General features: G+C 41.1%; 1 protein-coding gene across 5 annotated transcripts; it reads left to right on the top strand.

Moving 5' to 3' along the window:
* Positions 1-1,940: 1,940 nt before the first annotated feature.
* HMGCR (3-hydroxy-3-methylglutaryl-CoA reductase) lies at positions 1,941-24,762 on the top strand. Of its 5 annotated transcripts, XR_014230671.1 has the most exons (21): positions 1,990-2,071; positions 5,529-5,724; positions 6,131-6,242; positions 6,787-6,874; positions 6,970-7,054; positions 8,541-8,646; positions 10,012-10,118; positions 10,542-10,694; positions 11,735-11,886; positions 12,677-12,921; positions 13,061-13,233; positions 13,688-13,882; positions 15,625-15,783; positions 15,926-16,083; positions 17,146-17,251; positions 18,716-18,886; positions 20,944-21,084; positions 21,189-21,347; positions 21,653-21,807; positions 21,960-22,284; positions 24,533-24,762. XR_014230671.1 is itself a non-coding variant. In XM_082336115.1 (20 exons), exons 2-20 carry the CDS (start codon positions 5,560-5,562, stop codon positions 22,012-22,014), a joined length of 2,649 nt encoding a protein of 882 aa, XP_082192241.1. In that variant the 5' UTR covers positions 1,941-2,071; positions 5,529-5,559; the 3' UTR covers positions 22,015-23,919. The 5 variants fall into 5 exon arrangements, 4 of the variants coding, with proteins under 4 accessions (XP_082192241.1, XP_082192240.1, XP_082192239.1 ...); XM_082336115.1 differs by lacking the exon at positions 24,533-24,762 and having other exon boundaries at positions 1,941-2,071; positions 10,542-10,658; positions 21,960-23,919; XM_082336114.1 differs by lacking the exon at positions 24,533-24,762 and having other exon boundaries at positions 1,941-2,071; positions 21,960-23,919.
* The last annotated feature ends 1,071 nt before the right edge of the window (positions 24,763-25,833 follow it).

Genomic DNA, 25,833 nt, shown 5'->3' with positions numbered 1-25,833 from the left:
CCCGCGGCGTGCCGCGCGCCTCCCCTCAGCGGCGGCCGCCATCTTGTGGAGGCCTGAGCCCCGCGGCGCCTGGTTCCGCCTCGGGTGGCAGCGGCCGGCCGGGGCCGGGGTTGGGCAGAGGCAGCGCGGGAGGGGAGAGCCCGGCCTCAACAAGCGCAGCCCCTCGAGCACGGGCTGGTGGTAGAAGTTCAAGGTGGCTCTCCCTTCAGCGCTGTTGGGATGAGTCTCCCTCAGCACGACCGGCCCTGGCCTGCTTGGGGCGGCGGTGCCATCTTCACGCCTTCGGCAGGGGTTTGTGCTTCCTCGCTAGTGTTGGGCTCCTGGTTCTGGCCCCATCGCGCACATCGCTCACAAAGCGCTTAACATACCGATCCGCGTGTCTCCTAAAATTGCTCCCTTTTCCTAATTTGTGTACTTTCTGGCCATGTTTAAGCAGCTAACTTCATCTGCTGTCCAGAGCACAATGAATGGTTCATGTTTTCAAGAGTAGGAATGTGTTTGGGCTAACCAAATTATTAGTTGCCAGTATTTTCACAGTATTTGCAGTAGCACCCTTGTATATAACCTGGCGATTGTCTGTTAATCACAGCAACGTTTTCCTCAGGCAGGCCCGTTCTGCCTCAGCTTTGCCTTCCATCTGTGCAGCAGCAGCAGCGGGCACAGTGCGGCTCCAGTGGCCTCTCTCAGTGCGAAGCTGGGCTGCAGGCAGGCCACCGCGAGAGCCACAGACGCGAAAGCTTGACAGCAGAAAGTGTGATGTCTAATACGTGTGCTGACTCCAAATTCCAAGTCATCATAGTGACTCCTGCTCCCAGTCGGCGATAACATTAGCATTTTCAGGACTTTCCAAATCACATTCATCACCCGCTGCTATGGAAAAAGTGTGGAAAACAGAGCAAGATGCTAAAGGTCATCTTCAATTGTGTATCATTATATACACAATTATGTACAAATTGCTATATGCAATTATAGCAATTGCTATGCATATTATCAAATGACTCCAGAAATCTTGCTGGTAATACTTAACTCTTTTCAGGTAATAAAGGTGAGACACCCGAGAAAACATGAGTGTTCAGAAAGAGGCTGTCAGGGAAGATGGATACGCAGGAGTAAGTTACCTGGATCTGTAAGCACCACCTTGAAGATGAGAAGGAAAAGCGTATTTACATATTAAAAGACTGGGCTAGCATGAATGATTTCGTCATTGACAACACCAGCTCCACTTTGGGTGGAGTTCTTGGGAAACCTTTTCAGCAGTGTATCCTTTTTTGAGAACCACATTAATGCTTCACAGCACAGCACCACGTGGAGCCACTAGAAATTTTTCTTCAACGAAATGGCGCGCGCAAGAAGCAGTTTTGGAAAAGCTGGAGGGTAGATCATCCGCCACAAAACCCTTGCGGATCGTATTTTGTTTGTATTTAAACACGCTGGCCCGCCAGCTCGGACCCAGGAACGTGAAACGGCCGTGCAAACCTGGAGCGATGCGCTGCAACCAAGAACAGCGTGTCGCAGCTGGCTCGGTGCGCAGAGAGAATAAGGAGCCTCCTGCGCTTCATGAGCAAAAAAAAAAATAGCATGGCCCCTTCGGCCGAGAGCCACGAATATACATGGGGCGCTTCTTGCGGAGCGCGGGGGGAACCGCTGCTTGCCGCCAGCGGCGGAGCTGCGCCTGCCCGCGCCGCTGCCCGGGGAGGCGCCGCCCCTCCGCGGGGCAGCCCCCGCGCCGCCCCGCCGAACGCCGTATGTAAATGAGCCGCGTCCCGCCGCCCAATCGGGAAACGCGGAGAGGCGAGCGCGACGGCCCATTGGCGGGCAGCCCGTGGCGAGATGGCGCGATCCCCGCTCCTGATCGGCTCTGACGCTGTGCGGCGTTCGCCGGGCCGTTGCCACGGCGACGCGGCGAGTGACGCGGCGCGCGCTGGGCGGGCCGGGCCCCCGCCATTGGCTGCGCGATCGGGCGATGGCGGGGGCCGGGGTGTCCTGCCCCGGGTGTCCTTGCGCGGGGAGGAGCGGCCGCCTCAGTCCGCAGCGCGGCGGGAAGGAGGCGGCGCGGCGCGGCGCCGGGGCGGTGAGCGGGGGCCGGCGGGGCAGGGGAGGGCCGGCGGGACGCGCTTGGGTCAGGCGCGGGGCGGGCAGCCCGCCGTTGCGACACGGGTTCCTCCGCGGCGGGTGCGGGCCCCGAGCGGCTTCCCGGAGATCGGCCGGATAACGGCGGCGCGGGGAGGGCACCGTCGCCGTCGCGGCCGCTAGGGAGCGGCGGCCGCCGCGCGTCCCGGCCCGCCTTACCCCCCGCCGTGGGCGGCGGGCGGGGGAGGCCAGAGCCGCCGTCCCGGTGCCTTGTTGACGTCGGAGGGCGCGGGCCGCGGCGGGCCGGCTGCCGGCCGCCACACCTGCCGGCCGCAGCGCCCGGCGCCCCTGCGCCCGCTGCCCCGCCGGCCGCGGGCGGGGCCTCTGCGGCTGCAGCGAGAGCCTCGGCCCGCCCCGTGCCGGCCGCCCGCGGGCTGGTGGGCGGCCCAGCCGCGGCCGGGCCGGAGGGCTCTGCCCGCCGCCCTCCGCGCGGGCTCCGGGGGGCCGCCGTGACGGGCCTGCCGGAGGGGGGGTTCCCATTTTGCAAGCGAAAAAGGCTTCCCGGCGGTTTGACAGGGTTGGTGTGGTGCCGTACGCTTCTCAGGTGAGCTCTGCACAGGCTTTCGCTCAGCTGTTTTTGCCGCTCGGTTCCTTTACAAGACTGTAGCTATTGCTGAGTCAGCCAGCAAGAGATGGGAAATTTGTGCTGATCTATGAGATGGTGTTGCAGGTGACTGCTCTGAGGTTAGTGAGAGCTCTGTGACAAACCTTAGGTATTTAAGCAAATAGTCATACAGTTACGTGGCAGACGAATGCTCTGAAGCATTACATACAACCAGTCTAGTTTGCTTTTTACACTCTGGTTAAGTTTTTGAAAGGGTTGCGTTGTTTTTTGTTTATATTTTGTTTTGATTCCCAGAATGGATTGCTTTACTTCATAGTCTCCTGGAAATTTTTGATTGAAAACAAAGGCAAGCAGGAAATGGATAGGATTTAGAAGGCATCCCTTTTGAAACACCATTTTGAAATTTAACAGAATTATATTAATGATGAACTTCAGCTTTATATTTAATGTTACATCTTGCTAATTTCAAACTGTGAGTCAGTGTAACTATACAAATATTTTAAACATAATTAGAAATATGAGCTGATCATATGCATTGAAATATTTTTTTACACCAGTCAGTAATGCAGAATCAGTGTATGACACCTTCATCAATATTTTCTGGAAATGTCAACTGCATAGCAAAAAACCCCATGCACTTCAGACAGGTGAAGGCTTTAAGGAATCCTTTTAGGTCAGGAGTTACTGCCACTCAGTTAACCCCAAGATCAGCAGTGAGGCATCCTGTATTTCAGAACAGCAGTTAATGATAAAACACTGTCTAATAATAGATATTATGGATAATTATTTTCATAATCAGATTCATGCATTTTTCCCTAATTGATTTATGTGAAGCCATTTTACACTTATTAGTTTTGCTTAGAAATGTGAAAGATACTATCTGAAGAAAAATTTTGAAATTTTTCTGGCTCTACTAACAATTTGTTAATTGCCTAGATAATAATTCCAACTCTCAGAATTTAGGAGTTGTATTACTACTTTTAGGACTGGTAGGACTCTATATAGTCATGTAGTAAGTACTAATTCTGATTTTCCTGAAACAGTGTGGTATTCAAAAGTATTTGTATTTTCACACGACATTGATACGCCTTTTCTATTTTTTGCGCTGTTTCAAAATCTTTGGTGCTAAGATACTCCTCTGGCCATGTCTTATTTTAGTTTTCCTAATTAAAAGATATCTTCCATTCTGCTGAGGGAAAAGTGTAATACTACTTTGGAACAGTTTTGCAAGAACATAAATTTACAAAATAGTATGTAGATTGTATTACAGAGGGAAAAGCAAAGGATAATGTTGACTTTAAAAGGAGTGGTTTTGTTGTGGTGTTTTTTGGTTTGTTTTGTTTTGTTTTTAAATAAAAGCTTTCTGTCAGGAAACAAAATAATTTGCTCGGAAGGAAGGCAGTCTCTCAATGATTTTCCCCATTTGGTTCCATGAGCCACGAAAATCCTGACACACCTTAACTGTGGAAGGATAAAGAAAAATAGATTGGTGCTGGTGGTGCTCATATGATCAAGACTGCCATTGGTAGGAAACCAAGATGATTCTGGTATCTTCAGGAACGCTAAGCAGATAGATTCGCCCTGTCTGTTATTTCCTCCATTGAATGACAGCTTCATTTTTCATATCCAAGCAAAAGAAATAATACTAGAAAGACTGTCTTCCCAGAAGCCTGATGAATGTATTGCTACTTCTAAGGCAACACAAAGGGATTTTTTCATCCACTTTTAAGTGGCAATGTGTAGAGCCCTCAGTCCTCCGTGGAAATCTTTACAGTGCTAGGTTTGTGCATGTAAATACAGAACTATAGATTGTCTCTGTTAGTCAGGCTACTATTTAAGCATCTTGTGAACTTTATGATACAGTAATGTAGTTAACATTCATCACAGAGTTTTAGAAGCTGTTGATTTTGTGCAATGAGAAAAGCAAAGTTGCAGTACTAATATATTTAAGAGAGACTTTTATGGCATTTTGTTTCTATGCTATAAAACATAAGTAAACATCCTTGATGAACTTGTCTAAAGGTGCAACACAGAGCAAATAGAGTAGGATGTGGTTTTGTAACTGAAGGATGTACAGAACATCCGCATTCTCAGTTATGTGAAAGAGAGGTGTGAGAGTTTCTGTCAAATGTTTGTTACCTGTTGAAAGCAAAGGGGGTGATGAAATGCATCAGAAACCTGGCAATTAGTTATGGGCACAAGAGAACTGTCACAGAATACTGTATGTGAGAAGGACTCGTGCTTGAAATGAAGAAGGAACTGTTTTTAATGTGATTAACTTGAATCACTGAAGAATATTGAGCAGGGAGTAGAGAAGAAACATTGCGACTAGGAAGATAACATTGCCATTCCTACTGTTGAAGTTGAGCATTACCAACAATGGGTTAGTTGGTAATTTATATAGTTAAAGTTAATCAATATTTTTGATAGGAAGAGTGAGTAGAAAAAAGTAACAGAATTTAGGGAGTGCTTACATAGGTGTGGTAAAAAACAGAAGTTGGAATCAAAGTAGTATCAAAACTATGTGACAGGAAGATACTAAGAGATGTTGTGAAAATGGTGGAGACTTACTAATAAGACCTTGAAGAAACAAGGGAGATGTGTATTAAAGATGAAGAAAGCAGGAACAGATTGTATTATACTTCAGAAGATTAGAAATAAATGTGTTTTACATGGGAGGTTGAAAGGTGAAGATGAGTTTCCTTACTCATCTATTACTTAACTGGTTTGGGGTATTTTTTTCCTGAGGAATGACTTGCAGAAATTCATAGAGCTCTATGTTTTTTTCCCCTGAATCTCATACTTGCTTATATGAAATATTCTTTTGTTGCAGGTTTGCTAAGTATAGAAAAACAACCTTGAAAATGTTGTCCAGACTCTTTCGAATGCATGGCCTTTTTGTAGCCTCTCACCCATGGGAAGTCATTGTGGGAACAGTGACTCTCACCATCTGTATGATGTCCATGAAGATGTTCACTGGGAATGATAAGATCTGTGGCTGGAATTACGAGTGCCCGAAACTTGAAGAAGTAAGGGTTTAAACTCATGTTATAGTACTTACTGTTAGTGAGTAGGTCCACGATTTTCTGTAGAATAAGATCAGGTTGTGAAGTATTAGGAGGAAAGTAGCTATGCAGAAACTTCTTTACTGCCTTCTTTTCCCATTGTGGGTATTAAAGCTGTATGCAAGCAGTGATGAGCTACAGAAGGTTTTCATTAAATGTAACTTTCAGTTGCACAGTATTGAGTGAACAAGGATTTTACATTAATATTGTTTGCAATGTTTTAATTTTTTTTAAGACAGACTAGCAGTGATACTTTTTCTGAAACTTCATTTTTAGTGCAGCTTCACAATGGATATTTTTGTTACTGAAACTTAACAAGAAGTTACTACTTAATGTAAAAGCTAACTAAATTGCTTTGTATTTCAAACAGGATGTTCTGAGCAGTGACATCATCATCCTGACAATCACGCGCTGTATAGCAATCCTTTATATATATTTCCAGTTCCAGAACCTAAGGCAGCTTGGGTCAAAATACATTTTAGGTACTGTATCTGATTTTTGTATTTGCTGTATGCATTTTAATTGTTTGGGTTTTTAATATAAATTGGTAATAAATATTAGAGCTTTAATACTTATGTACAGAACAGGGTTATTTTAGTTATTTGCTAGATAGAAGAATAAATGTTCCACATAGATCAAAGTGCAAATTTTTTTTAAGAATGTTATATACATTGGAAATGTAATTCTTTAAATAATTGTATGTGTGAAACACTTAAAAATATAGAGCTGTTTAAGCCAGTTTTCATTTTTGCTGATAAGGAATGAGGAGATTTATGGCTTTTATTTCTTAGAGTCTTACTTTGAATGCAGTACAAATTTTAGATTTAAATATCTGTATAAAAATAGCATCTACTTCAGTTTGATCTCAACTGCTGTTAATGCAGTCCGAGATATTAGAATTGTCATTTGTTTGCTTCAGGATTGATCTAAAGGTATAGTTTGTCTTTTTTTCTTTTTTCTTTTTTTTTTCCCCCTCCTAATATATATAAAACAAAAATGTCCAATTAATTTTTTTTTTTTTTAAAGGTATTGCTGGCCTCTTCACAATCTTCTCAAGTTTTGTTTTTAGTACAGTGGTAATTCACTTCTTGGATAAAGAACTGACAGGTTTAAAGTAAGTAATGAATTGTTATTCTGGATTTCTTGCTTGAATTTTTTTTTCCCCCGTACAATAAACCTTGAATTTTAACATATGCCTCTTTTTTTCAGTGAAGCTTTACCGTTCTTCCTGCTTCTGATCGATCTGTCAAGAGCAAGTGCATTAGCAAAATTTGCACTCAGTTCCAACTCACAGGTCAGAGGGGTTGGGGTTTTTTGGTTGGTTGGTTGTTTTTGTTTTGTTTTCAATGGAGCTTTGGAATGTAATGTTCAAAGAGCAACATTATCCCATGGTAGGGGGGTTTGAACTAGATGATCTTTAAGGTCCCTTCCAAGCCAAACCTTTCTATGATTCTAGGAATAATCCAGGTGGAGAGGCATACAGGTGAATAATGTATTGGTGACATATAAAAAAGATCAGATTTTATGCAGATTCTGTGTTCTCCCATCTTCAATCCAGATCAGTGTTCGAGTGAATAATAACACTGTAAAATTAGTGTGCATAACCATGTGAGCTAAGTTAATTGTATATATGAGTACTTTATAGGTTCAGAATTTTAAACTAGCAATGTTAATAACTCTATTAAGGAGCTAGAGTTCCTAGACCAAAGTCTTCCCTCAAACAGTTATTGACAGAAAAAAGTTAATTTCTAGGGCTCAGGAACAGTATATAAAGACACATCTAATGTTACAGTGCTGATACTGGAAAAAGCATATTTCTACACAAAATCTTGGCAGAACAAACATAGCATATGTGTAGACAGAAACATTCATGCTCTAATGCAATTAACACAGCACAACAGGAAGGATTGACAGCACATCTTGTCATACATTGTAGTGGTTTTTTCCTAATATTCTAAGTTCTGAAATAAAAGTATATTTAGTGAAATTAATTTACACCTACAAAATACTGTACATGGTAATTGAGCATACTAATTTTGACAAAATATTGTATATTATATTTTAATGTATGTTAGAGTATATTGCACATTCTCTATATGTGCAATATTATTACAGTTTGATGTATATTATTTTATAATAATTGCAGGTACAGAATTTGTTATTCATTTTCAAGTAGCTATTTCACAAATAGGTTTTCCTTACAGCTTCTCTCCCCCTTCCCGCAAAGCCAACAGCAACAAAAAACCAGCAGCAGACCCTCTAGAGTTTGCCATGCTGGGTTTCTGGAGGAAATCCCTTTCTCCCCCAGGGGAAAGTTTTAGTGTCTTCTATGTCCTCTTTTCTGTCAGCTGAGTCTAGAGAGTTAAATAACAGAATAATAAAAGTTAGGGTACAGATAAGCGGTTGCAAGAACTTTTGAAATGCCATGTCATAAGTGGCTTCTATTTTATGTCTTAAAGTGTCAAAGTCCTGTTCTTCTGAATGTACTGTAATTAAAGTCTGTGCCCATCAGTGTTGTAGGAGCTTAGAATACTGATGAGCCAAAGGTTGCGGATTTAATCAAAATTAAATAATCTTGTGTAAGTAAAGACTGTCAAACTATAATAAGTTATGGGAAACAAAGCAATTAAAGAATGTATTCTGTCATAATAGTTCATTTTCAATGGATGTTTTATAAGGCCTTGTCACCATAATATTACTCAATGTACTAATCATGTTATGTGTACTCCCTTAATTTGATTTCTGTCTTTATGTTAACGTACAGAAATTCTTCTTTTTAGGATGAAGTAAGAGAAAATATTTCACGTGGAATGGCAATTTTAGGCCCTACGTTTACACTGGATGCACTTGTGGAGTGTCTTGTGATAGGTGTTGGTACTATGTCGGGTGAGTGATACAGTCTAAGGTTCTAAATCTTTCCAGTTAAAAAACACTGTTTGAAAGATGTTGGGATATGGAGAGTTTAAAATAATAGGTGTTACCCATGAGAGTGGAGTGACTTAATGTATTTATTTAGCTATTTATTTACCTTCCTAATGAGCCTATCTTACTAGTTTCCTGCAGATATGAATAATATGTACATGTTGAAGAGAAGTTTGAAATGCAGGTAACAGCTTTCCGTGAGCATTGTGCAGTAAGAATGGACTTGGGTGCAGCTGCTTTTATAAAATTAAGACCTTTTATCATTCCCATCATTCTTGTTAACAAAGTAGCTGCTAAACTTTTCTCTTGGGTATTCGTAAAAATGAGTTACACTTTGAGTACATGCACACCTATTTCATATTCTTGAAAAAACCAAGTATTTCTAAAAATTACTCCAGGTGAGGAACATTACTCTAGTTCAATTAAAAGTAACCAATCTTTTACTGGTTTTTTTTTCCCCACCTCATCTTTTGATCTGCATCAGTTCTGTGTGCGGTAGCAGTTGTCTTTCCTTAAAAAGAGCACAGTTAAATGTAATAAGCAAAGGATTTTCACGTGTAAATAACCGATTTCTCTGTAAAATAAATCAAAGTTCCATAGTTAGGACTAAAGTGAGGTTTTGTTTGCATGTTTGTTTTTGTCTGTTGGTTTTTATGTGTGGGGTTTTTTTAAACTATCTTGCATACCTTAAAGGCATCTTTCAAAGCACTTGGTTTTCAAATTGTTTTGGACCTTTTCAGGGTATTGTGTATTAATAAGCTGTTTTCTTGTTTACATCTAGGAAAAAAACCCCTCATTTTCGTGTAGCACATAGTTGATTTTTTTTTTTTAAATGATTTAAACTGTTAGGTCTTTCATTTTTACTCGGGCGGTTCTGTAATGCATGTGCGACATGGCTAGTTGACTTGTGAAAGAGTAGGTGGGGTATATAATGTTTCTTATTGCCTGAACACTTAATTGGCCATCGTTCAGAAGCGATTTCAATACCTCATGTCAGCTAATTGTTCTTTGCTTACATAGGTGAGGAGTTTCAAGCTTTCAGTGTGAAGCTTTAAAATCTTGGTGAACTGTAATTATTTGTATTTATTCAGAATTACATGTTAAAAGTTTTCTGTGAATACCATACCATAAATACATATTGTGCTTAGAATAAGCTAATACACAATGACTAGGGCGTAACATGCTTGTTCTTCATTAATCTAGACAGTTTCCTCTGTAATCTGCATTGTCAGTTTAGTGGTTTCTTTCTTACTTCTGCAACGCTTCTTCAAGTATATAGAAAACCCATTGCATGTTCAAATGTAAAAAATGTCTTCTTTTTTTATGCAGGTGTACGACAACTTGAAATTATGTGCTGCTTTGGCTGTATGTCTGTTCTTGCCAACTACTTTGTCTTCATGACCTTCTTTCCAGCTTGTGTGTCCTTGGTATTAGAGGTAAGATCAACTTCAAGACAACATCAAGCTTGGTATTCAGACTCTGTGCTTCTTGTAGGCTATACATTTCTTCACAGAGCTATATGCCAGTATGTTTGTTTTCCTTTCGAAGTGAACAGAGGGAATGTGCAAAAAGAGTTACGGTGGCTCAGCTGATGACAGTAACTTGTTAACGCCACTGTAAATGAGTCACACTTAATAGTATGAGTTCTGATCTAAAGCAAACAAATTATACTGCAAATTATTTGCTGTCCAGGGTTTTTCACTATTTAAAGTCTGACATAGCCTACAATGTACTGTTTAGTCTACAACTCTTTTGTTGGTAATTTCTTAATGATCAAATAAAAATACAATGTTGAAGCTCAGTTGTTGGTTCTTCTAATAGGTACTAAGACCTGGTTTTAAATTTTGTTATTTTTGCAGCTTTCTCGAGAGAGTCGTGAAGGGCGCCCTATATGGCAGCTTAGCCATTTTGCTCGTGTTCTGGAAGAAGAAGAAAATAAACCAAATCCTGTAACACAGAGGGTCAAAATGATTATGGTTTGTGGCTCTTTTTCACCTGCGGTTATGCAATCAGTAAGGTGCCCTGGTGCAATGAATCAATCTTTTGTCTTGTGTAGATTTGTATTCTGCATCCCATTAGTCTAGTTTACCATGGTAATTTTTAATAACATCTTCTGTATCTACACTTAAAGCCTTCCTGTGCGTGCCATTTCTGTGCCAAGCACTCAGGGCTTTTCCACGTGTACTAATTCCCTCCCTCTTACCCCTGCAGTACCCTCAGCTTCCTTTGCTTATTACATGAGCAAGAGGAGGGATGTGGTGGGATGGGTTAAAAGCTATGAGTGTTACGCTAGGCCAAAAAGGGCGTTGATGAGAGGTGTGGAAAATCAGCCTTTAGCTTTAGACTTTTGAGGCATAGGAAACAAAAAATAACCCCAAAACGAAACAAACAAAAAAGTAAACTGTTTAATCTTAGTAGGTGTCCTGCTTTCAGCTGGGATAGAATTAACTTACTTCTTAGTAGCTGGTATAGCGCTGTGTGTTGGATTTAATATGAGAATAATGTTGATAACACACTGACTTTTTAGTTGTTGCTAAGCAGTGCTTACACTGGTCAAGGACTTTTCAGCTTCCCATGCTCTGCCAGGTGCACAAGAAGCTGGGAGGGGGCACAGCCAGGACAGCTGACCGCGACTGGCCAAAGGGCTGTCCTATACCGTATGACGTCATGCTCAGTATAGAAACTGGGGGAGTTCATCGGGGGGCAGTGATCACTGCTCGGGGACGGGGTGGGCATCAGTTGGTGGGTGGTGAGTGGTTGCATCACTTGTTTTTCATAAGTTTTGCTTTTTTGTTGTTGTATTCCTTTTCACTATTATTATTTTTACTTTTTAAAAATTTTGTTCCAATTATTAAACTGTTCCTGTCTCAACCTGCAAGTTTTCTCACTTCTGCCCTTCCAATTCTCTCTGCCATCCCACCGGGGGGGGAGCGAGCGAGCGGCTGTGTGGTGCTTAGTTGCCAGTTGGGATTAAACCACAACAGTAGCTTAGATACCTAGTTACAGTTGAAAAATTAATATTTGGTTTTTTTGTTTTATGTTTTTAATACAGTCGCTGGGTTTGGTTCTTGTTCATGCCCACAGTCGTTGGATAGCGGAACCAGCTGCTCAAAACAGTACTGCGGAAAATTCAGTGGGATTGGATGAGAATGCACCAAAGAGAATTGAACCTAATGTTTCATTATGGCAGTTCTACCTTTCTCGGTATGCGATTTCACAGGAGAGAAGTGTGTTTCCTTGGTTAAGGTGTATTCTCCAGTGCTGCCAAGCTATGGCCCTAGGGTACACCACTTGTAAACTTGCAGAGCTGACCACTGTAGGATTTCTTGGAACCAGAGATGACATTTCATAAGAAATATTTCAGTATTATACCATTCGTCCATTCTCCTTGAAGTAATCAAAATGTGATCAGGAGCCAGCTGTCCTGTTTCTGACCATTCACACACAAGTGCAAAAAGTGCAAAAGCCATGTCACTATTGCTTTTCCTTCAGCTCAACTGATGGTAGCGGCACCTGTGGTTCCATACTACTTCTGAAAACTCAGAAGTGTCTGGTTTAGGTTTTTTTCCCCTGCTCTTAGCAGTTCAGCTTGCATCATAGTAGTTGTTACTGGTAGGGGATGATAATTGATGATAATTGAAACTTTCTGCTTCATCATTGGGAGGGAGATAGGTTTTTAAATCAATTTGGTGTGGCTGTTAGTGAATATTTTACAGTCATTTATCTTACTGGGACTGCTTTTTAGCTAAGATTTAGTAACTATTTAATGACATTTGAAAATTCTTATGTTGTTAACAATACAAAGAAAGATTTCTCTACCCTAACCTAGCATACTTAAATGTCCTGGTAGAAAATGTATTTTGACTGGAATTTCTGTAACTGTGTAAATTATGGTGAAACTATTAGCCTTTCTGAAGCAAAGTTATGTCAGAATGCTGTTACAAACAACAAATTGTATAAACTGTGTGTTTACTTTTTGATTTGTTTGTTTTAGAATGGCCAGTATGGATATTGAACAAGTAATCACTCTTGGATTAGCCCTTCTCCTTGCTGTCAAATATATTTTCTTTGAGCAAGCAGAGACTGAATCCACACTGTCACTGAAGAATCCCATAACATCTCCAGTGATGGTCCAGAAAAAGGTCCCTGAGAACTGTTGCAGGAAACAATCTGGAATTCTGAAAACCAATCAGAAATCTAACACAGCAGAAGAAGCTTTAGTTCCCAGAGATGGAAATGGTAATTTTTAGCATTTTAAAGTCTGAACCTGTTCCTGAATATTTGGAACAAATAGTGAAATCTGTGTTAGCGTGTTATATTTGGAATCAAGACTTAAGAATTTTGTAAACCAAAGTTCATTTTAATTGTCTTTATGCAGCCGAAGTCATAAAACCTGTATTAGCAGAGTCACCAACCAAAGCTACGTTTGTAGTTGGCAGTTGCAACCCTGTGGAAACTGCTTCATTTCTTAATGGAAAAGAGGAAGAAATTGAGCTACCTAAAGAACCACGTTCTATTGAGGAATGTGTTTGTATACTCGGAAATGCAGAGGTATGGAAAAATAACTTGGGTTTTTTTAACCTCTAATGCAACATCTGATTTAAGAATTCTTATAGTTCATTTTCCAGGTTTAAATGATCCTCTTGATTGTAATGTCATTCTTCAGAAAATTATATGGCTTTAATAACTTGGGGGGGGGGTCACAACTAAAGCAAACCCCTCTTGTAAGTCACTTCTGCAGTCAGTCGGGGAGGGGGGAGTGGCTTCATCATTTGTGACGTACCAAGTCAGTGAAGCTTCATCATGTATGCGTATAAGTGGGTGTCTGAGTACAAACGTTTTGATCATATCCTGGCCTACTATAAAACCTGACATTGGCAGTTAGTTCTTTTAGAGGTACTCTGATAATGTCAAAGTAAAGTTGTTACCCTTTTTAATTTGGGAACATTAAAGGATTTTCACCAAGAGAATATGTACTTTCTCTCCCCACCCTTTACATTTCCAGAAAGGAGCAAAATTCCTTACTGATGCCGAGGTTATCAGCTTAGTTAATGCTAAGTATATTCCTGCATACAAACTGGAAACCCTGATGGAAACTCAGGAGCGAGGTGTGTCCATTCGCAGACAGATGTTATCTAAGAAACTCCCTGAACCTTCATCTTTGCAATATCTTCCTTATAGGAATTATAATTATTCTTTGGTAAGTAAAAGGCAGACAAGCAAAACTCACTGTAAAAAACCACTTGCCAAATACATTAAATACATGCTCGAAGGGATGTATATGAATTAACAAGGAGCTTGGTGAAAACTGATGCAGAAGGGGGGGGGGAGGGAACCGCAAACATAAGGCACTACATTTTATTGTTCTTGATGTTTTTAAACGTAGGGAGGTGGGAAAGTTTTGTACCTTACCCCAAAAATATTTCCTAGCGAAGTATGCAGCCACCTTATCTCAGAAATGCAGAATTCTACTACTGAGGCTGAGAGTTCAGCTGAATGATAATATTACCTTGAGCTCAAATTGTTACGAATGAGCGGTTAGGTCGCTTAAATAATCACCACCACAGATATTTGTAAATAGTGATTTTAATAGAAATTTATAAAAGGGTGATTTAACAGAGTTCGATGGCAAGGTTCACTCTATTACTTATTAAATGAATGGAATATATGGGGGGAGAGAGAGAAGGGAATACAAGGCAGGGGTAAAGGAGGCCCTCCCGTTGAGTCACGAGGTTCGGAATGGACCCCCTTGCTTTCTAAACTCCTTCTCAGAGAGGAGCCTAGGTGCAGCTAGATCCAATCCTAGTCTCAGACTTGGTCAATGGTTTATGTCTAAGGATGATATGTATTTAGCAGTAGCTTAGGTTTATTCATAATAAGGAGAGAATCACAAGATTTTAGTGGTAACTAATCATTGGTTACTCTAGCATCTAGAAAGTGATTAAATAAAGCTTACTACAGTATTTGTATAACACACACACACACACAATCGCACAATAGGTTTAATAAAAGAATACCTCTTAAAATCCCTCGCGAGTTTGATATGTGCAGATAAAGGTACCAATCAAAAATTCCCCTCGAGTTCAGTGAAATACTCACTTCAGTGATTGTCTCAACAGGCGAATGGTTGAACCCCAAGGAGTGAAGGGCGCTGGAGATCAGCCCAGGTCCTGTTGCCAGGCCTCTGTATGCAAACTTAAGAGTTCGCAGCTCTGAGAGGCGTCCCACTCAGGGGGAGATACTGGCGCAGCCTGCTGCGGTCCAGAAAAGCTCAAAGGGTCTCCTGTGGTACTGGTGTTTATAGGGTTGTGCGATGATTGACTTTAGGCATCAGTAAATTTCTATTCTGGCCACAGCTGCAGTCAGTTATTGCCGAGTTCTCATTAATCTCAGCAAGGCAGGTATGATCCTCCCGTACTGATCCGCCCGAGTTACAATTCACAAGGAGGTGTTCCCAAGCTGTCAAGGGGTGACTGGTGATGCCAGGTGGGATCAAGGCAGTCTTGTTCCCCAGCTCAGCCATGCAAGAGTGCCTGGTACGGCCAAGGGGCGCCTGGTCGCCAGACTCATTGCTCAGAGGCCAAGCCTTGGCAGGGGTCCCTGTGGTCGTAAGGTGGTCCAGAGGCGGGGGGGGATGCACCACCGCACAAGTTAAAATGGAAGTTTATTTAAAATTCATTTAACAGTATTATGTTTCTTTTAATAGCGTTTAAGCCTTAATAAGATTCAATATGCCTGCTAAATACTAGACTTGAACAGTATTAGCTGTTGATAGTTGCAGCTGTTAACATTTTGAGGTGGGAATTGGTTGCTTTATGGGTAGGTAGGGTTGTGGGGTTTTTGCTAAGATACCTTGTTAGAGTCGCAAGCATAGTATGTAACATGCTGTACCACACCACTGTAGTGTAACCTTAATGATACCTTTTGTATTATTTTTGTAAGGTTATGGGAGCTTGCTGTGAAAACGTGATTGGATATATGCCTATTCCTGTAGGCGTAGCAGGACCACTGTTTCTGGATAACAAAGAGTTTCAGGTGCCAATGGCAACAACAGAAGGATGTCTTGTAGCAAGCACAAACAGAGGATGTAGAGCAATATGTGTAAGTGTTTGTTTGACTAGCTTGAAAAACTTTCTATATTATAAAACATATTGGGGTGATGTAAGGCATGTTTCTGACTTCCTAAAAACTAAAATTCACTTTCAGTAATCCTACCTTATTTCCCTTCTGCTTTGATTTTTAGCTCGGTGGAGGAGCGAGTAGCCGCATTCTGGCAGATGGGATGACTCGAGGACCTGTTGTAAGGCTGCCCACTGCTTGCCAGGCTGCCGAAGTGAAAGTTTGGCTTGAAAGCCCTGAAGGCTTTAAAATAATGAAGGAAGCTTTTGACAGCACAAGTAGGTTCGTACAATGGCTATTCCAGCCTTATTTCCTGACATAAGACTTCTATGGCTGGTAGAAAGCTCCTAATTGGTTTTTTTTGGCAAACTGCAGTACAGGAAATTACATCTTCATTTTGGCTATCCCGTGTAGTGTGAACGTAAGAGAACAAAAGTCACTCTGGCGAGGTACCAGGGCTAGTAATAAACATTTTCCAATGGTAAACAACCGTATCTTAGCAACAAACACATTTGCACTGCCTAATACTTAATACATTATTTATTTTGTCTAAGCATTTAAAAACGAACAAAAGCTTATTTGGATTTTTAGTAGCTACTATGCAAAAAGTAATTCAAGTTTTGGAATGTGGCCTTTCAGATGATACTACTAATGTTGATAATTAATTTGTGAGGTTCCAGAGAATACAGGATAAACTAATGCTAGAACTGAAATGCTAAAAAATGTAAAATAGTATTAAGAATAAGTCTATTTCAAGCCCTAGAGTTTTTTCTAATATTTATGATTACTTCCTTTCTTTAGGAAGATTCAGAGAGAGATTTCCTTATCAGTTGTACTTCTTACAAATCTTACAAGTGTCAGCCAAGGACATATATGCATTTCAGCCAGAATCAACTCGTGCTGCTGTTCAAATGCAGTATTTCCCGTTTTTTGTTTGACTTGTGGAGCTTGCACTGATGTTGAGGGTAGCATGGGTTTTGCCTTGCTGTAAAACTGAGATAAGAATTTCCAAAGGCCTCGTTTTTAGTTTATCCCTGGTAGTCAGATGTTTTAAGGAATACAAATAAATTAAATTTATGTTAGCACTTCAGGATATTTTATTTCATGAAGTCCAGGGATAGAAAACACAAAAAGGCAGTGAACGCTTTTACAGTGAACATTTTTATAGTATTTACTTGAGAAAACTATGTGCATGGTAGCTAAAGGTTTTTTCCTGCACTGAGGGAGGATGAACACAGTGTAGTTAACAGTGCTATCTGCAATGATTTGCTGTCATTTTGCCACTTAAAACTAATTTAATCTTTTCCCTTGAGGATTGTAAGTAATAGTTAAATTTTCTTGCAGGTTTGCCCGCTTACAAAAACTTCTCATCAGTTTGGCTGGTCGTAACCTTTATATCCGTTTTCAGTCTGCAACAGGGGATGCAATGGGAATGAATATGATTTCAAAAGTAAGGACCAGTCCCCTTAAGTCTTTTTAATAAATGTGTATTTCTTTTAAAAATAAATAAACTATAGCCTACCAATCTGTGACTACGTGGCATGTGAAGACAGAAAGATAAGACATAGTGGTGTTTGCAGTGCTATAAAATAATAAGTGTTTGATCTTGTCAAGTGTAAACAAGAATAGGATGAGAACGATGAAAGAAAAAAGTAACTTTGTATTTTAATTTTTTTTTTTTTATTATTTAAAGAAAGTATTCTTGATAATATGGAAGTTAAGCTGGTTGTTCTATTGCTTTGGGCCAAAGATATCCAGCAGTAATTAAACTGTTACTCTGTTTATCACTCCTTGTAAATAAAGGATTGGGAATCTGGTGAATGGCAGCAGAAGGGTGTTCTCTAGTTTTGTTTAGTTGGTTTTGTTTTTATGCAAACATGTGGAAGAACCTGAGACATGACTCATAGATTGGTGGGATGTCTTGTGCTGTTTGATGTTAACACAGATTGCCTATTTTATATAAAATTTAAGTATATTGGAACCATTACATAAGTGGGTCTAGTCATAGACAGGTAGTAAACGTAGCAGACCTTTTGTCTGATTTCCTAGTGTAGAGAAGCTCTTTCCAGTACATCCAAAATGAATTCATTTCATGCTTGTAGTGTGTGACTTGGTTCGCGTTGTATCTTCAGTATGGTAATCATATGCCCATTCACCTACAATGTATCCAGAAGCAGTAATTCCCCATGTAATTCCCACAGTGGTTAGAAAAAAGATAGTGATAATTCGTTCAGGTTTTTTTCCCTGTCTCAGGTTCCCTTCTGAAATTATGTTCTTTTCAGCTGTAACTGGTAGCTGTAGTTCTGGTCCCCGTTATAGTTCTGGTCCCCGTTATACAAAAAAGATGTGGACAGGCTGGAGGGGGTCCAGAGAAGGGCCACCAAGACGATCAAGGGTCTGGGAAGCCTGCTGTATGAGGATAGGCTGAGAGAGCTGGGTTTGTTCAGCCTTGAGAAAAGGAGGCTTAGAGGCGATCTCATCACCATGTACCAGTACTTAAAGGGGAGCTACACAGAAGATGGAGACTCCCTTTTTACAAGGAGTCACATGGTGAGGACAAGGGGCAACGGGTACAAGTTACTCCCAGGGAGATTCCGATGGGACACGAGAGGTACATTTTTCACAGTGAGAACAGTCAATCATTGGAATAATCTCCCCAGGGAAGTGGTTGACTCTGCTATGCTGAACACGTTTAAGACTCAGCTGGACGTGGTGCTGGGCCATCTCGTCTAGACTGTGCTAGAAAGGTTGGACCAGATGATCCTTGAGGTCCCTTCTAACCTGGTATTCTATGATTCTATGTAACTGATGATCTGTTTAGACTTAATCTAATCTTGCTGTCCCACTGTCCTTGAGTAGCTTGTTTTGCAGCCATAATGATATACTAGCCTTTTGTCTGTTTCTCTTCTAACAGGGTACTGAAAAAGCACTGGCAAGGTTGAATGAAGAGTTTCCTGATCTCCAGGTTATAGCTATTAGTGGTAACTATTGTACAGACAAAAAACCTGCAGCTATAAACTGGATAGAAGGAAGAGGGAAGTCTGTTGTCTGCGAAGCAGTCATTCCAGCTAAGGTTGTTAGAGAAGTAAGTGTCTGCGTTCTTTCACTCGTTTATAAAAATGCATACATTTTACAAAATGATGCCTATCTTACATCGTAAGTATTAACTGTAGGTTGTTTTCCAGGTAAGGATAATTCCTACATGTGTTTTCAGACACTGCTGTAGGATAAGCTATTTCTCCTGAGACAGTAGATATTTTTTCCTTTCATTGTCTCTTCTGACATAATATACATATATTTAATGATGCATATCTAGTTGAAGGCATTAGGATTTTCACTTTTTACCTTTGAAAAATTATGCCACAGTTTGACAGACTTTTACACATGGGGTTTTGCCTGTCATTAAACTCAGTCATTTTGATCGTTTCACTCATTTGTTGTCTCACACAAACCTGGTATTCTCTTCAAAGTTTATATGCCTTCTACTACAATGAAAACATACTCAGGTGCTTCGCTTAATTCCAAAGCTGCCTTAGCATCTTGCATGACGAAGGGTAACCTTTATAACCAGTGCCTCTGCCAGCCCCTGGCGAACTTGTCCTACATCTCGAGAGCTATCTTAGATTCTCTTCCACCTGAGTTCGGAAGACTGGCTATGTGTGTCAGACCACATCCGCTGCCTGTTACCGGGTCACCAGCCCTGGCCATGAGAGACGATATCCAGGGAGGAGTTTACTACACCATACTCAGCATAGTCTCCATCGACTTTTTCAAGATTTTCTGAATCAGTGCTTTCGTATTTGATGGATTTGTTTGTTTGTCTGTTTTCCCCCAGTAATTTGTCCAGTCCCTTTTGTGAAACTATGTAAACTTCTAGCACTAGCATTCCAGGCAGAATTCCACAGCGCAGCTACACCTTGTGTGAGAACTACCTCCTTCTTGTTGTCGATTCCATTTGTTGATGCCCTAGTTTTGTACTGGAAGAGGTACTCAAGACTTTTATCTTCACTCTGCTGCTCAAGATTTTATAACTCCTAACACGGCCCTTCCACCTTGCCCGCTATTCTCACTTTCAGACTGAAAAGTCTCTGAGGAATGAGTAAAAAGACTATTCTAGCATGTCTGTGAACATCCTTCTCTCTAGATCTTTTTCAGTTCTAAAATTTCTAAAATCCTGGGTACAGAGTTGGACACAGTATTCAGAGTGTGTGTGAAGGCTGGATTTATACATTGGCATAATTTATGTCTTTTGGGTTTGTTTCCTGATTTTCAAATTGTTTGGATTTTTACAGCCGATTCAGTGACAGTATCTATTATACCCCCAAGATTTCATTCCAAAGTAGTAATGGGGAGCCAGTCCTTTGGTAATGGGCATGGATAGTTTTTAGGTAAATTTGGGATGTTTTACCCCAAGCCCAAGCCATGTACATCACTACATTTACTTACATTGAACTCTAATACATAAACTTTATATTTTTGTCAGTATTGTAGACTTTGTGCAGATCTCTGTCAGCAGTTAGCTGCTACACTGGAATATCTTAAACTTTGCTCACAGCACTATCTTTTTTTTGTTCTCTTTGTTCATTTTTATACTAAATTCAGTGTAAATCTCTTACGTGAATGTTTGAAAACACAGTCCATATAGTATAAATATGCCACTTAATTTGATACTACTGTGCACAATGTTTATTTACCAACGTAGCACAGTGTTTGAACTCTTCAGTTTAGGTCCATATTCTTATGCAGAGCAAACGTGGGGAGGGTTTAGTGTCTGGAGCAGCTTGGGAGGAATGTTGCTATCATGTCGCGGTGAATTAATGGGATATTTCTGCCAAGTTGATTTCGTTTGTTTCATTCTGGAGATAAATGAGAATTTGAAACAGAGAAGGTAGCTGGTGAGCTTTTCTTAAAGGCCTGTGCAAGTCCAAATCCTTTACCCTGACTCTTCCATTGTTACTTGGACAATGCAGCCTGCATTTGAAAGGGCTCCTTTTGAACAGAAATAACAGTAGGTATTGAGGACAATGACTGAGTCAAAATCCATATGGAAGCAAACAAGGGGTGAGGGCTTAATAACCATAAATGGAGTATTTCCACTCCTGCCTAAGGAGTGGTGTAGTAAAAGCGTATCGCTTTATCTAGGTATTGAAGACAACGACAGAAGATCTAGTTGAGGTCAACATAAACAAAAATTTGGTGGGTTCTGCGATGGCTGGTAGCATAGGTGGCTACAACGCACATGCAGCAAACATTGTGACAGCAATCTACATCGCCTGTGGTCAGGTAGGTTTGTTTTACACCAATTCAGATTTTTAGTTCAGTAATTCTTAATAAAACACTTCGTTGAGCGTTTTGGTTTTGTTTTGTTTCTCCTTCCTGACCTGAAGGATGCTGCGCAGAATGTGGGCAGCTCTAATTGCATCACTTTGATGGAGCGAACTGGTTCTGCCAACGAAGACCTGTACATCAGCTGCACGATGCCTTCTATAGAAATAGGAACTGTTGGCGGAGGCACCAACTTGCTCCCACAGCAGGCCTGTTTGCAGGTATAAGTCAGAAGGTTTAAAGCAACTTAGCTCTTAAATGAAAGCTCGCTTTCACGTTGTGTATATTGTGTCCCAGTAATGTTGTGGGAACGGGGCTCTTGAAACTTGGTGGATTTGACATGAAAATTCTAAAATTACCCAATGAATTGTTTTCAAGTATCTCATTTTTAAAGCTTAAGCTGTTCCATATTAAAGAGACTTAAGGCTAGTTGATGGGGTATAATTTGGAAAGGCTTACTTTAATCTAAATTTAGCATAAATTTACTTAGATTTCATAGCATAATATTGCATATATGTCTCTCCAGATGTTAGGGGTTCAGGGTGCAAGCCAAGACAACCCTGGTGAAAACGCCCGTCAGCTTGCTAAAATTGTTTGTGCTACAGTGATGGCAGGGGAATTATCACTAATGGCAGCTCTTGCAGCTGGGCATCTCGTCAAAAGCCACATGATCCACAACAGGTAAGAAATGGAAAAATTCTTGTCTTTCTCTGCTGTTTTGTCCTTCTTCCAAGTACACAAGATTCAATAATAATTACATGAATAACTGCAACATATAATAGCAGTGTAACTTCTTAACTATCTAATGTAGTTATCTTACTGTTTTTTATTAGGTCAAAAATAAATCTACAAGATCTTCAAGGAACCTGCACTAAGAAGGCAGCTTGAATATTAAAACGGCTTTGAAATGAAGACTTGTTCTAGCAACTGACCCGGTGCACAGGGGGAAATAAAAAAAAATCTGTGAAGTTTAGAATGAAAATCACCTTAACTTAATGATGTCTGTGTAAGATAAACTGAGAGATCAACGGACTTGTGTGAGACTACTTACGCCTTTCACTTTGTTCAGTGGTTAGAGATGACTTCATGAAAGAAGTCCTGTCAGATGTCTTGAACATGGCTTTGGAATTCTTACTCTCACACATCATTTTCTAAAGGGTCAGTCTTATGTTTTTACAGGTTAAGATTATTTTGACTAGTAAGCTCCTGGTAACTACAAAGCTGAAAAGTGATGTAATGTACTTTGTACATTAAAAACAAGCAAACAAAAAAAGTTGGTCTAAACTTGGTTTGAATGCACTGGTCCTTGCCATCTTTATTTTCTGGTTAGACAAGCATGTTTTTTAAAGAGAGAGCAAGCCTAATCAGTTTCCATGAACTCCCAATTTTATTTTTGTTCACATGTAAAACTTAGGCTATAAGAGAATTTTACTGAATCCTATTAGTTTTATAGAAACCTCTGTCTATATGTAGTACTTAATTTGCCTGCTGCTTCAGCTAAGCAGCATTCAATGTTTTAGCTCCACAATTTAGGTTATTCCTTTACAGAAAACTTGTGACCTGTAAAGTTATGAACTGTTCAATATAATCTGTACTGAAGTAGGGAAAAACAGTGTCTTCAACTGTTTTGTTGTTTTGTTCAATAGAAAAAATAGATTTTGAAACTGGTAACTCCCAAAAACAGTTACGTGTCAGACAGGTTAGTAATTTAAGCAAATGCAGTTTCTCAAACTTTTTTTGATAGGAGTGCATTCAAACGACAGGAGTCAAGAACAGATGTTTACACGTCTTTTAAAAGATGTCTCTTAAGGTACAGTGCGTTGGTATATTCCCAATTACTTTTTTTTTTTTTTTAAGTGTTTGACACTTATTCCCCCGGAATAGGTGTATATCCACTGCTTAAGCTGAGATAAAATGAAGCCAGAAAATAACACTGTTCTTTAACACTAGGTTTTTTTATGTTTTAATTCCTTTTAAACTTTCTTTCTGAGAGGGGAGTATTTATTTTAAGAAGAAATCCTTTTTTCAATGAGAAGTACTAATTAAGGGAATTCAGTGAAATGACATGTTAATGCAACAAGCAGTTTTTGTATTAAAATACTGTACTTGGACCAGTGAAGCTGTCTCAGGTGTTCTTAATGTAATACAGAAACCCCAGGTGTATTCTGGTTTGATTCACCTTTGGGAATATTGCTAAACGCATCGCCTTGCTTAGTTAATCACAGGAGGAAAATTGTTAATATGCTTGATGATGGGGTTTTCTTTTGGTTTGGTTTGGGGTTTTTGTTTGTTTTATTGGGGGGGCGGGGGGCGGATCAGTGGATTGGACTGGGTTTCTTGCAGGAATGCAGCGGCATTCCTAAAGGAGTGACTACCAGGGGTGCTCTTCTAATGTGCAAATTTGATATAAATCATGATGGGTTGTTTTGTAGTACATCAACACATTAATATCATTGTAATGAGCTCATAAAGCTGATGTGCAAGCATGAAGACATATTACATGCTAGATATGTTATGATAGCATGTAAATACCATGAATGTTTATCTTCCTGCAGTATTGTTGCTAGTATCTACCATTTTATTTAAGGAAAGTTGGAACTACTTTGTTTCTATGTTCATTCAGTGATCTTATTTAAAGTAACACTGTTCTGGCAATAAATGGTGGTTCAGTGTTCATTTTGGTGGATTTAACTGACATTCTGTCTTGCAGAATTAACATTTTGTATTATTACTAAATTGTGTACATTTTGGTACAGAACTACTTTTTCAGTTTCAGTAAAACAATGGAAAACCTATTGGCTTAATTGTGGTACTTTAAGCTTACTTCATGACTTAGCAACATACCTTAGCAGACAACGTAAAATAAGAGGGTCAAGGAAAATACGACGGGTGTACAGCACTAAACCCGGTGGGGCTGCGACACCAGAACTTCTCAAGCCTTGTTTGCAGAAGCCCATAGTCGTTTATTCTCCTCAAACTATGCACTTTGCCCAAGGGGGAGAACTCCATCACTACAGCATTAGCAATACCTTCTGCGGGCGCCTATTTGGGCATTTCTCCTACCTTCCAGAAAACTTGAATTATACTTCTGGCGGTTTCTCACATGCCCACAGAGCCAAAGTTTCAAAGGCGCTTTTTAACCTGTTAACTTGCTACCTTAAACACTGCTCTCACTGGGAAAATGTAATTTTATCAAAATACACGGTACTGTATATTCTTGCAAGACAGGTTAGGCTGGAAGAGTAAAACAACCCTTCAGTACCACATCAAGAACTGTTTGAAATTGTTATCAGAGCTTTTCATACCATAGCACACGTTAACAGCAACGTGGTTGAGCTTTTACTCACTGCAAATCCTGGAAACTTACAAAAAATTCCCCCCCACCCCCACTTTTTCTCCCCTGTAGTCCAGCTCCCATGTTTGGTCTCGGTAATGTCCACCCGCCTGTCATCGGACACGCAGCCCAGTCTGCGTTCTGCTTCGGTCTCCTCAGCGCTGCAGCTGTTACACCAGAAGCAGAGGTTACCACTTCCCATGCGCTGGACCGTTCAGGGAACCGAAGGGTTCTCGTTTCCCTGCGTACGCACTGGAAACTTCGCGTAGCAAGGTTGCTTCAGTACAAGAAACGGTCCCGTACTGTTTGAGTCCTCGGCAAAACCCAACCAGCTGTCTGTAATCAAGTTTTTAAAGCTAACGCAACTTAAATGCTATATGGCTACGATTGATACCGGTTTCCAAATATTTTAAAACACTAGAAAAGAAAAAAAAACACAGTAAAAATCGTGTATTTGACTCTGGTAAGTAGTTTGCTTCTCTCTTTACCTAGATGACCTCCTTTCTTCTGCGTCCTCGATCCACTTGACCCCCCTACGCCCCAGTCCCCTTCCTGCTGTCCGACGTGAAAGTTGCAGAGCTGCGAGGCAGAAGCTCTGCAGCTCCCGCCGTCTCTAATTACACGCTCCCTGTCCACGCCGATTTCTCTCAGCCAGCGTACGACGTTAGCAGTGAAGCGTGCTCTGCCTCATCTTCCCGACAGGGCGAGCGGCTTCTGCGCGTGCAGCGCAGGGACGCAAGCCACGTCCGTGCCGACGTAGCTGTGGTACCAGACGCCTGCAGCGGGTGCTGCCTTGGCGATGGGACGGGGTGGTGCCAGCGCGGGCCCCCGCACGGGCGCTGCTGAGCCGGCACACCGGTTCCCAGACAACAGCACGGCTGAGAGCCCGCTGGCTTTCTCACAGGAGCGTGCAAGTACACCGGGGCTCCGGGTGTGCCTGTGCACAGCACAGTCGGGACAACGTTAGTTCTTGGTGTGAACCCTGCCCGTGAGGCGAATACAGCCCTGGGAAAAGCTGTGGTAGATGGTCCGTCCCCCCGCCCCTTTCAGCTGCCTTCTGGGGTGGAGTGAGAGCTCTTACTACCCACAGCGCTTTTAAAATACGTTATCATCTCTGTCTCTTTCGGGACGTGGCTTACCATTTTTGAGGTTGTGTCCTCTTCCCTCTCTCCCTTTGGCTTTGGTTAGGGAAGGTTTACACTGCACGACGTCGCCTCCTGAAACAAGGAGACGATGGTTTGGGCTTCAGGCGGCGTCCGTGTTACAGCAACAGTCTCTCTGCTCCGCAGCTCCTCTCTGTTGCCTCGGGCGAAGCTCCTATTCCTGGCAGATGCACCTTGCCTTACAGGCAAGGCAGTTACAGCGCTGTGCAC

Source organism: Platalea leucorodia (assembly GCF_965183815.1).
Source record: "Platalea leucorodia genome assembly, chromosome: Z".
NCBI lineage: Eukaryota > Metazoa > Chordata > Aves > Pelecaniformes > Threskiornithidae > Platalea > Platalea leucorodia.
This window is presented reverse-complemented; position numbering and strand designations above follow the sequence as displayed.

What these genes read in the sequence shown, in the direction of transcription:
- HMGCR (XM_082336114.1), top strand. Translation starts at nt 5,560, where the DNA reads ATGTTGTCCAGACTCTTTCGAATGCATGGCCTTTTTGTAGCCTCTCAC. An exon ending in GAGGATGTAGAGCAATATGT is followed by an intron (nt 15,784 to 15,925) that starts GTAAGTGTTTGT and finishes TTTGATTTTTAG; the next exon opens with CTCGGTGGAGGAGCGAGTAG. An exon ending in GAATGAATATGATTTCAAAA is followed by an intron (nt 17,252 to 18,715) that starts GTAAGGACCAGT and finishes CTCTTCTAACAG; the next exon opens with GGTACTGAAAAAGCACTGGC.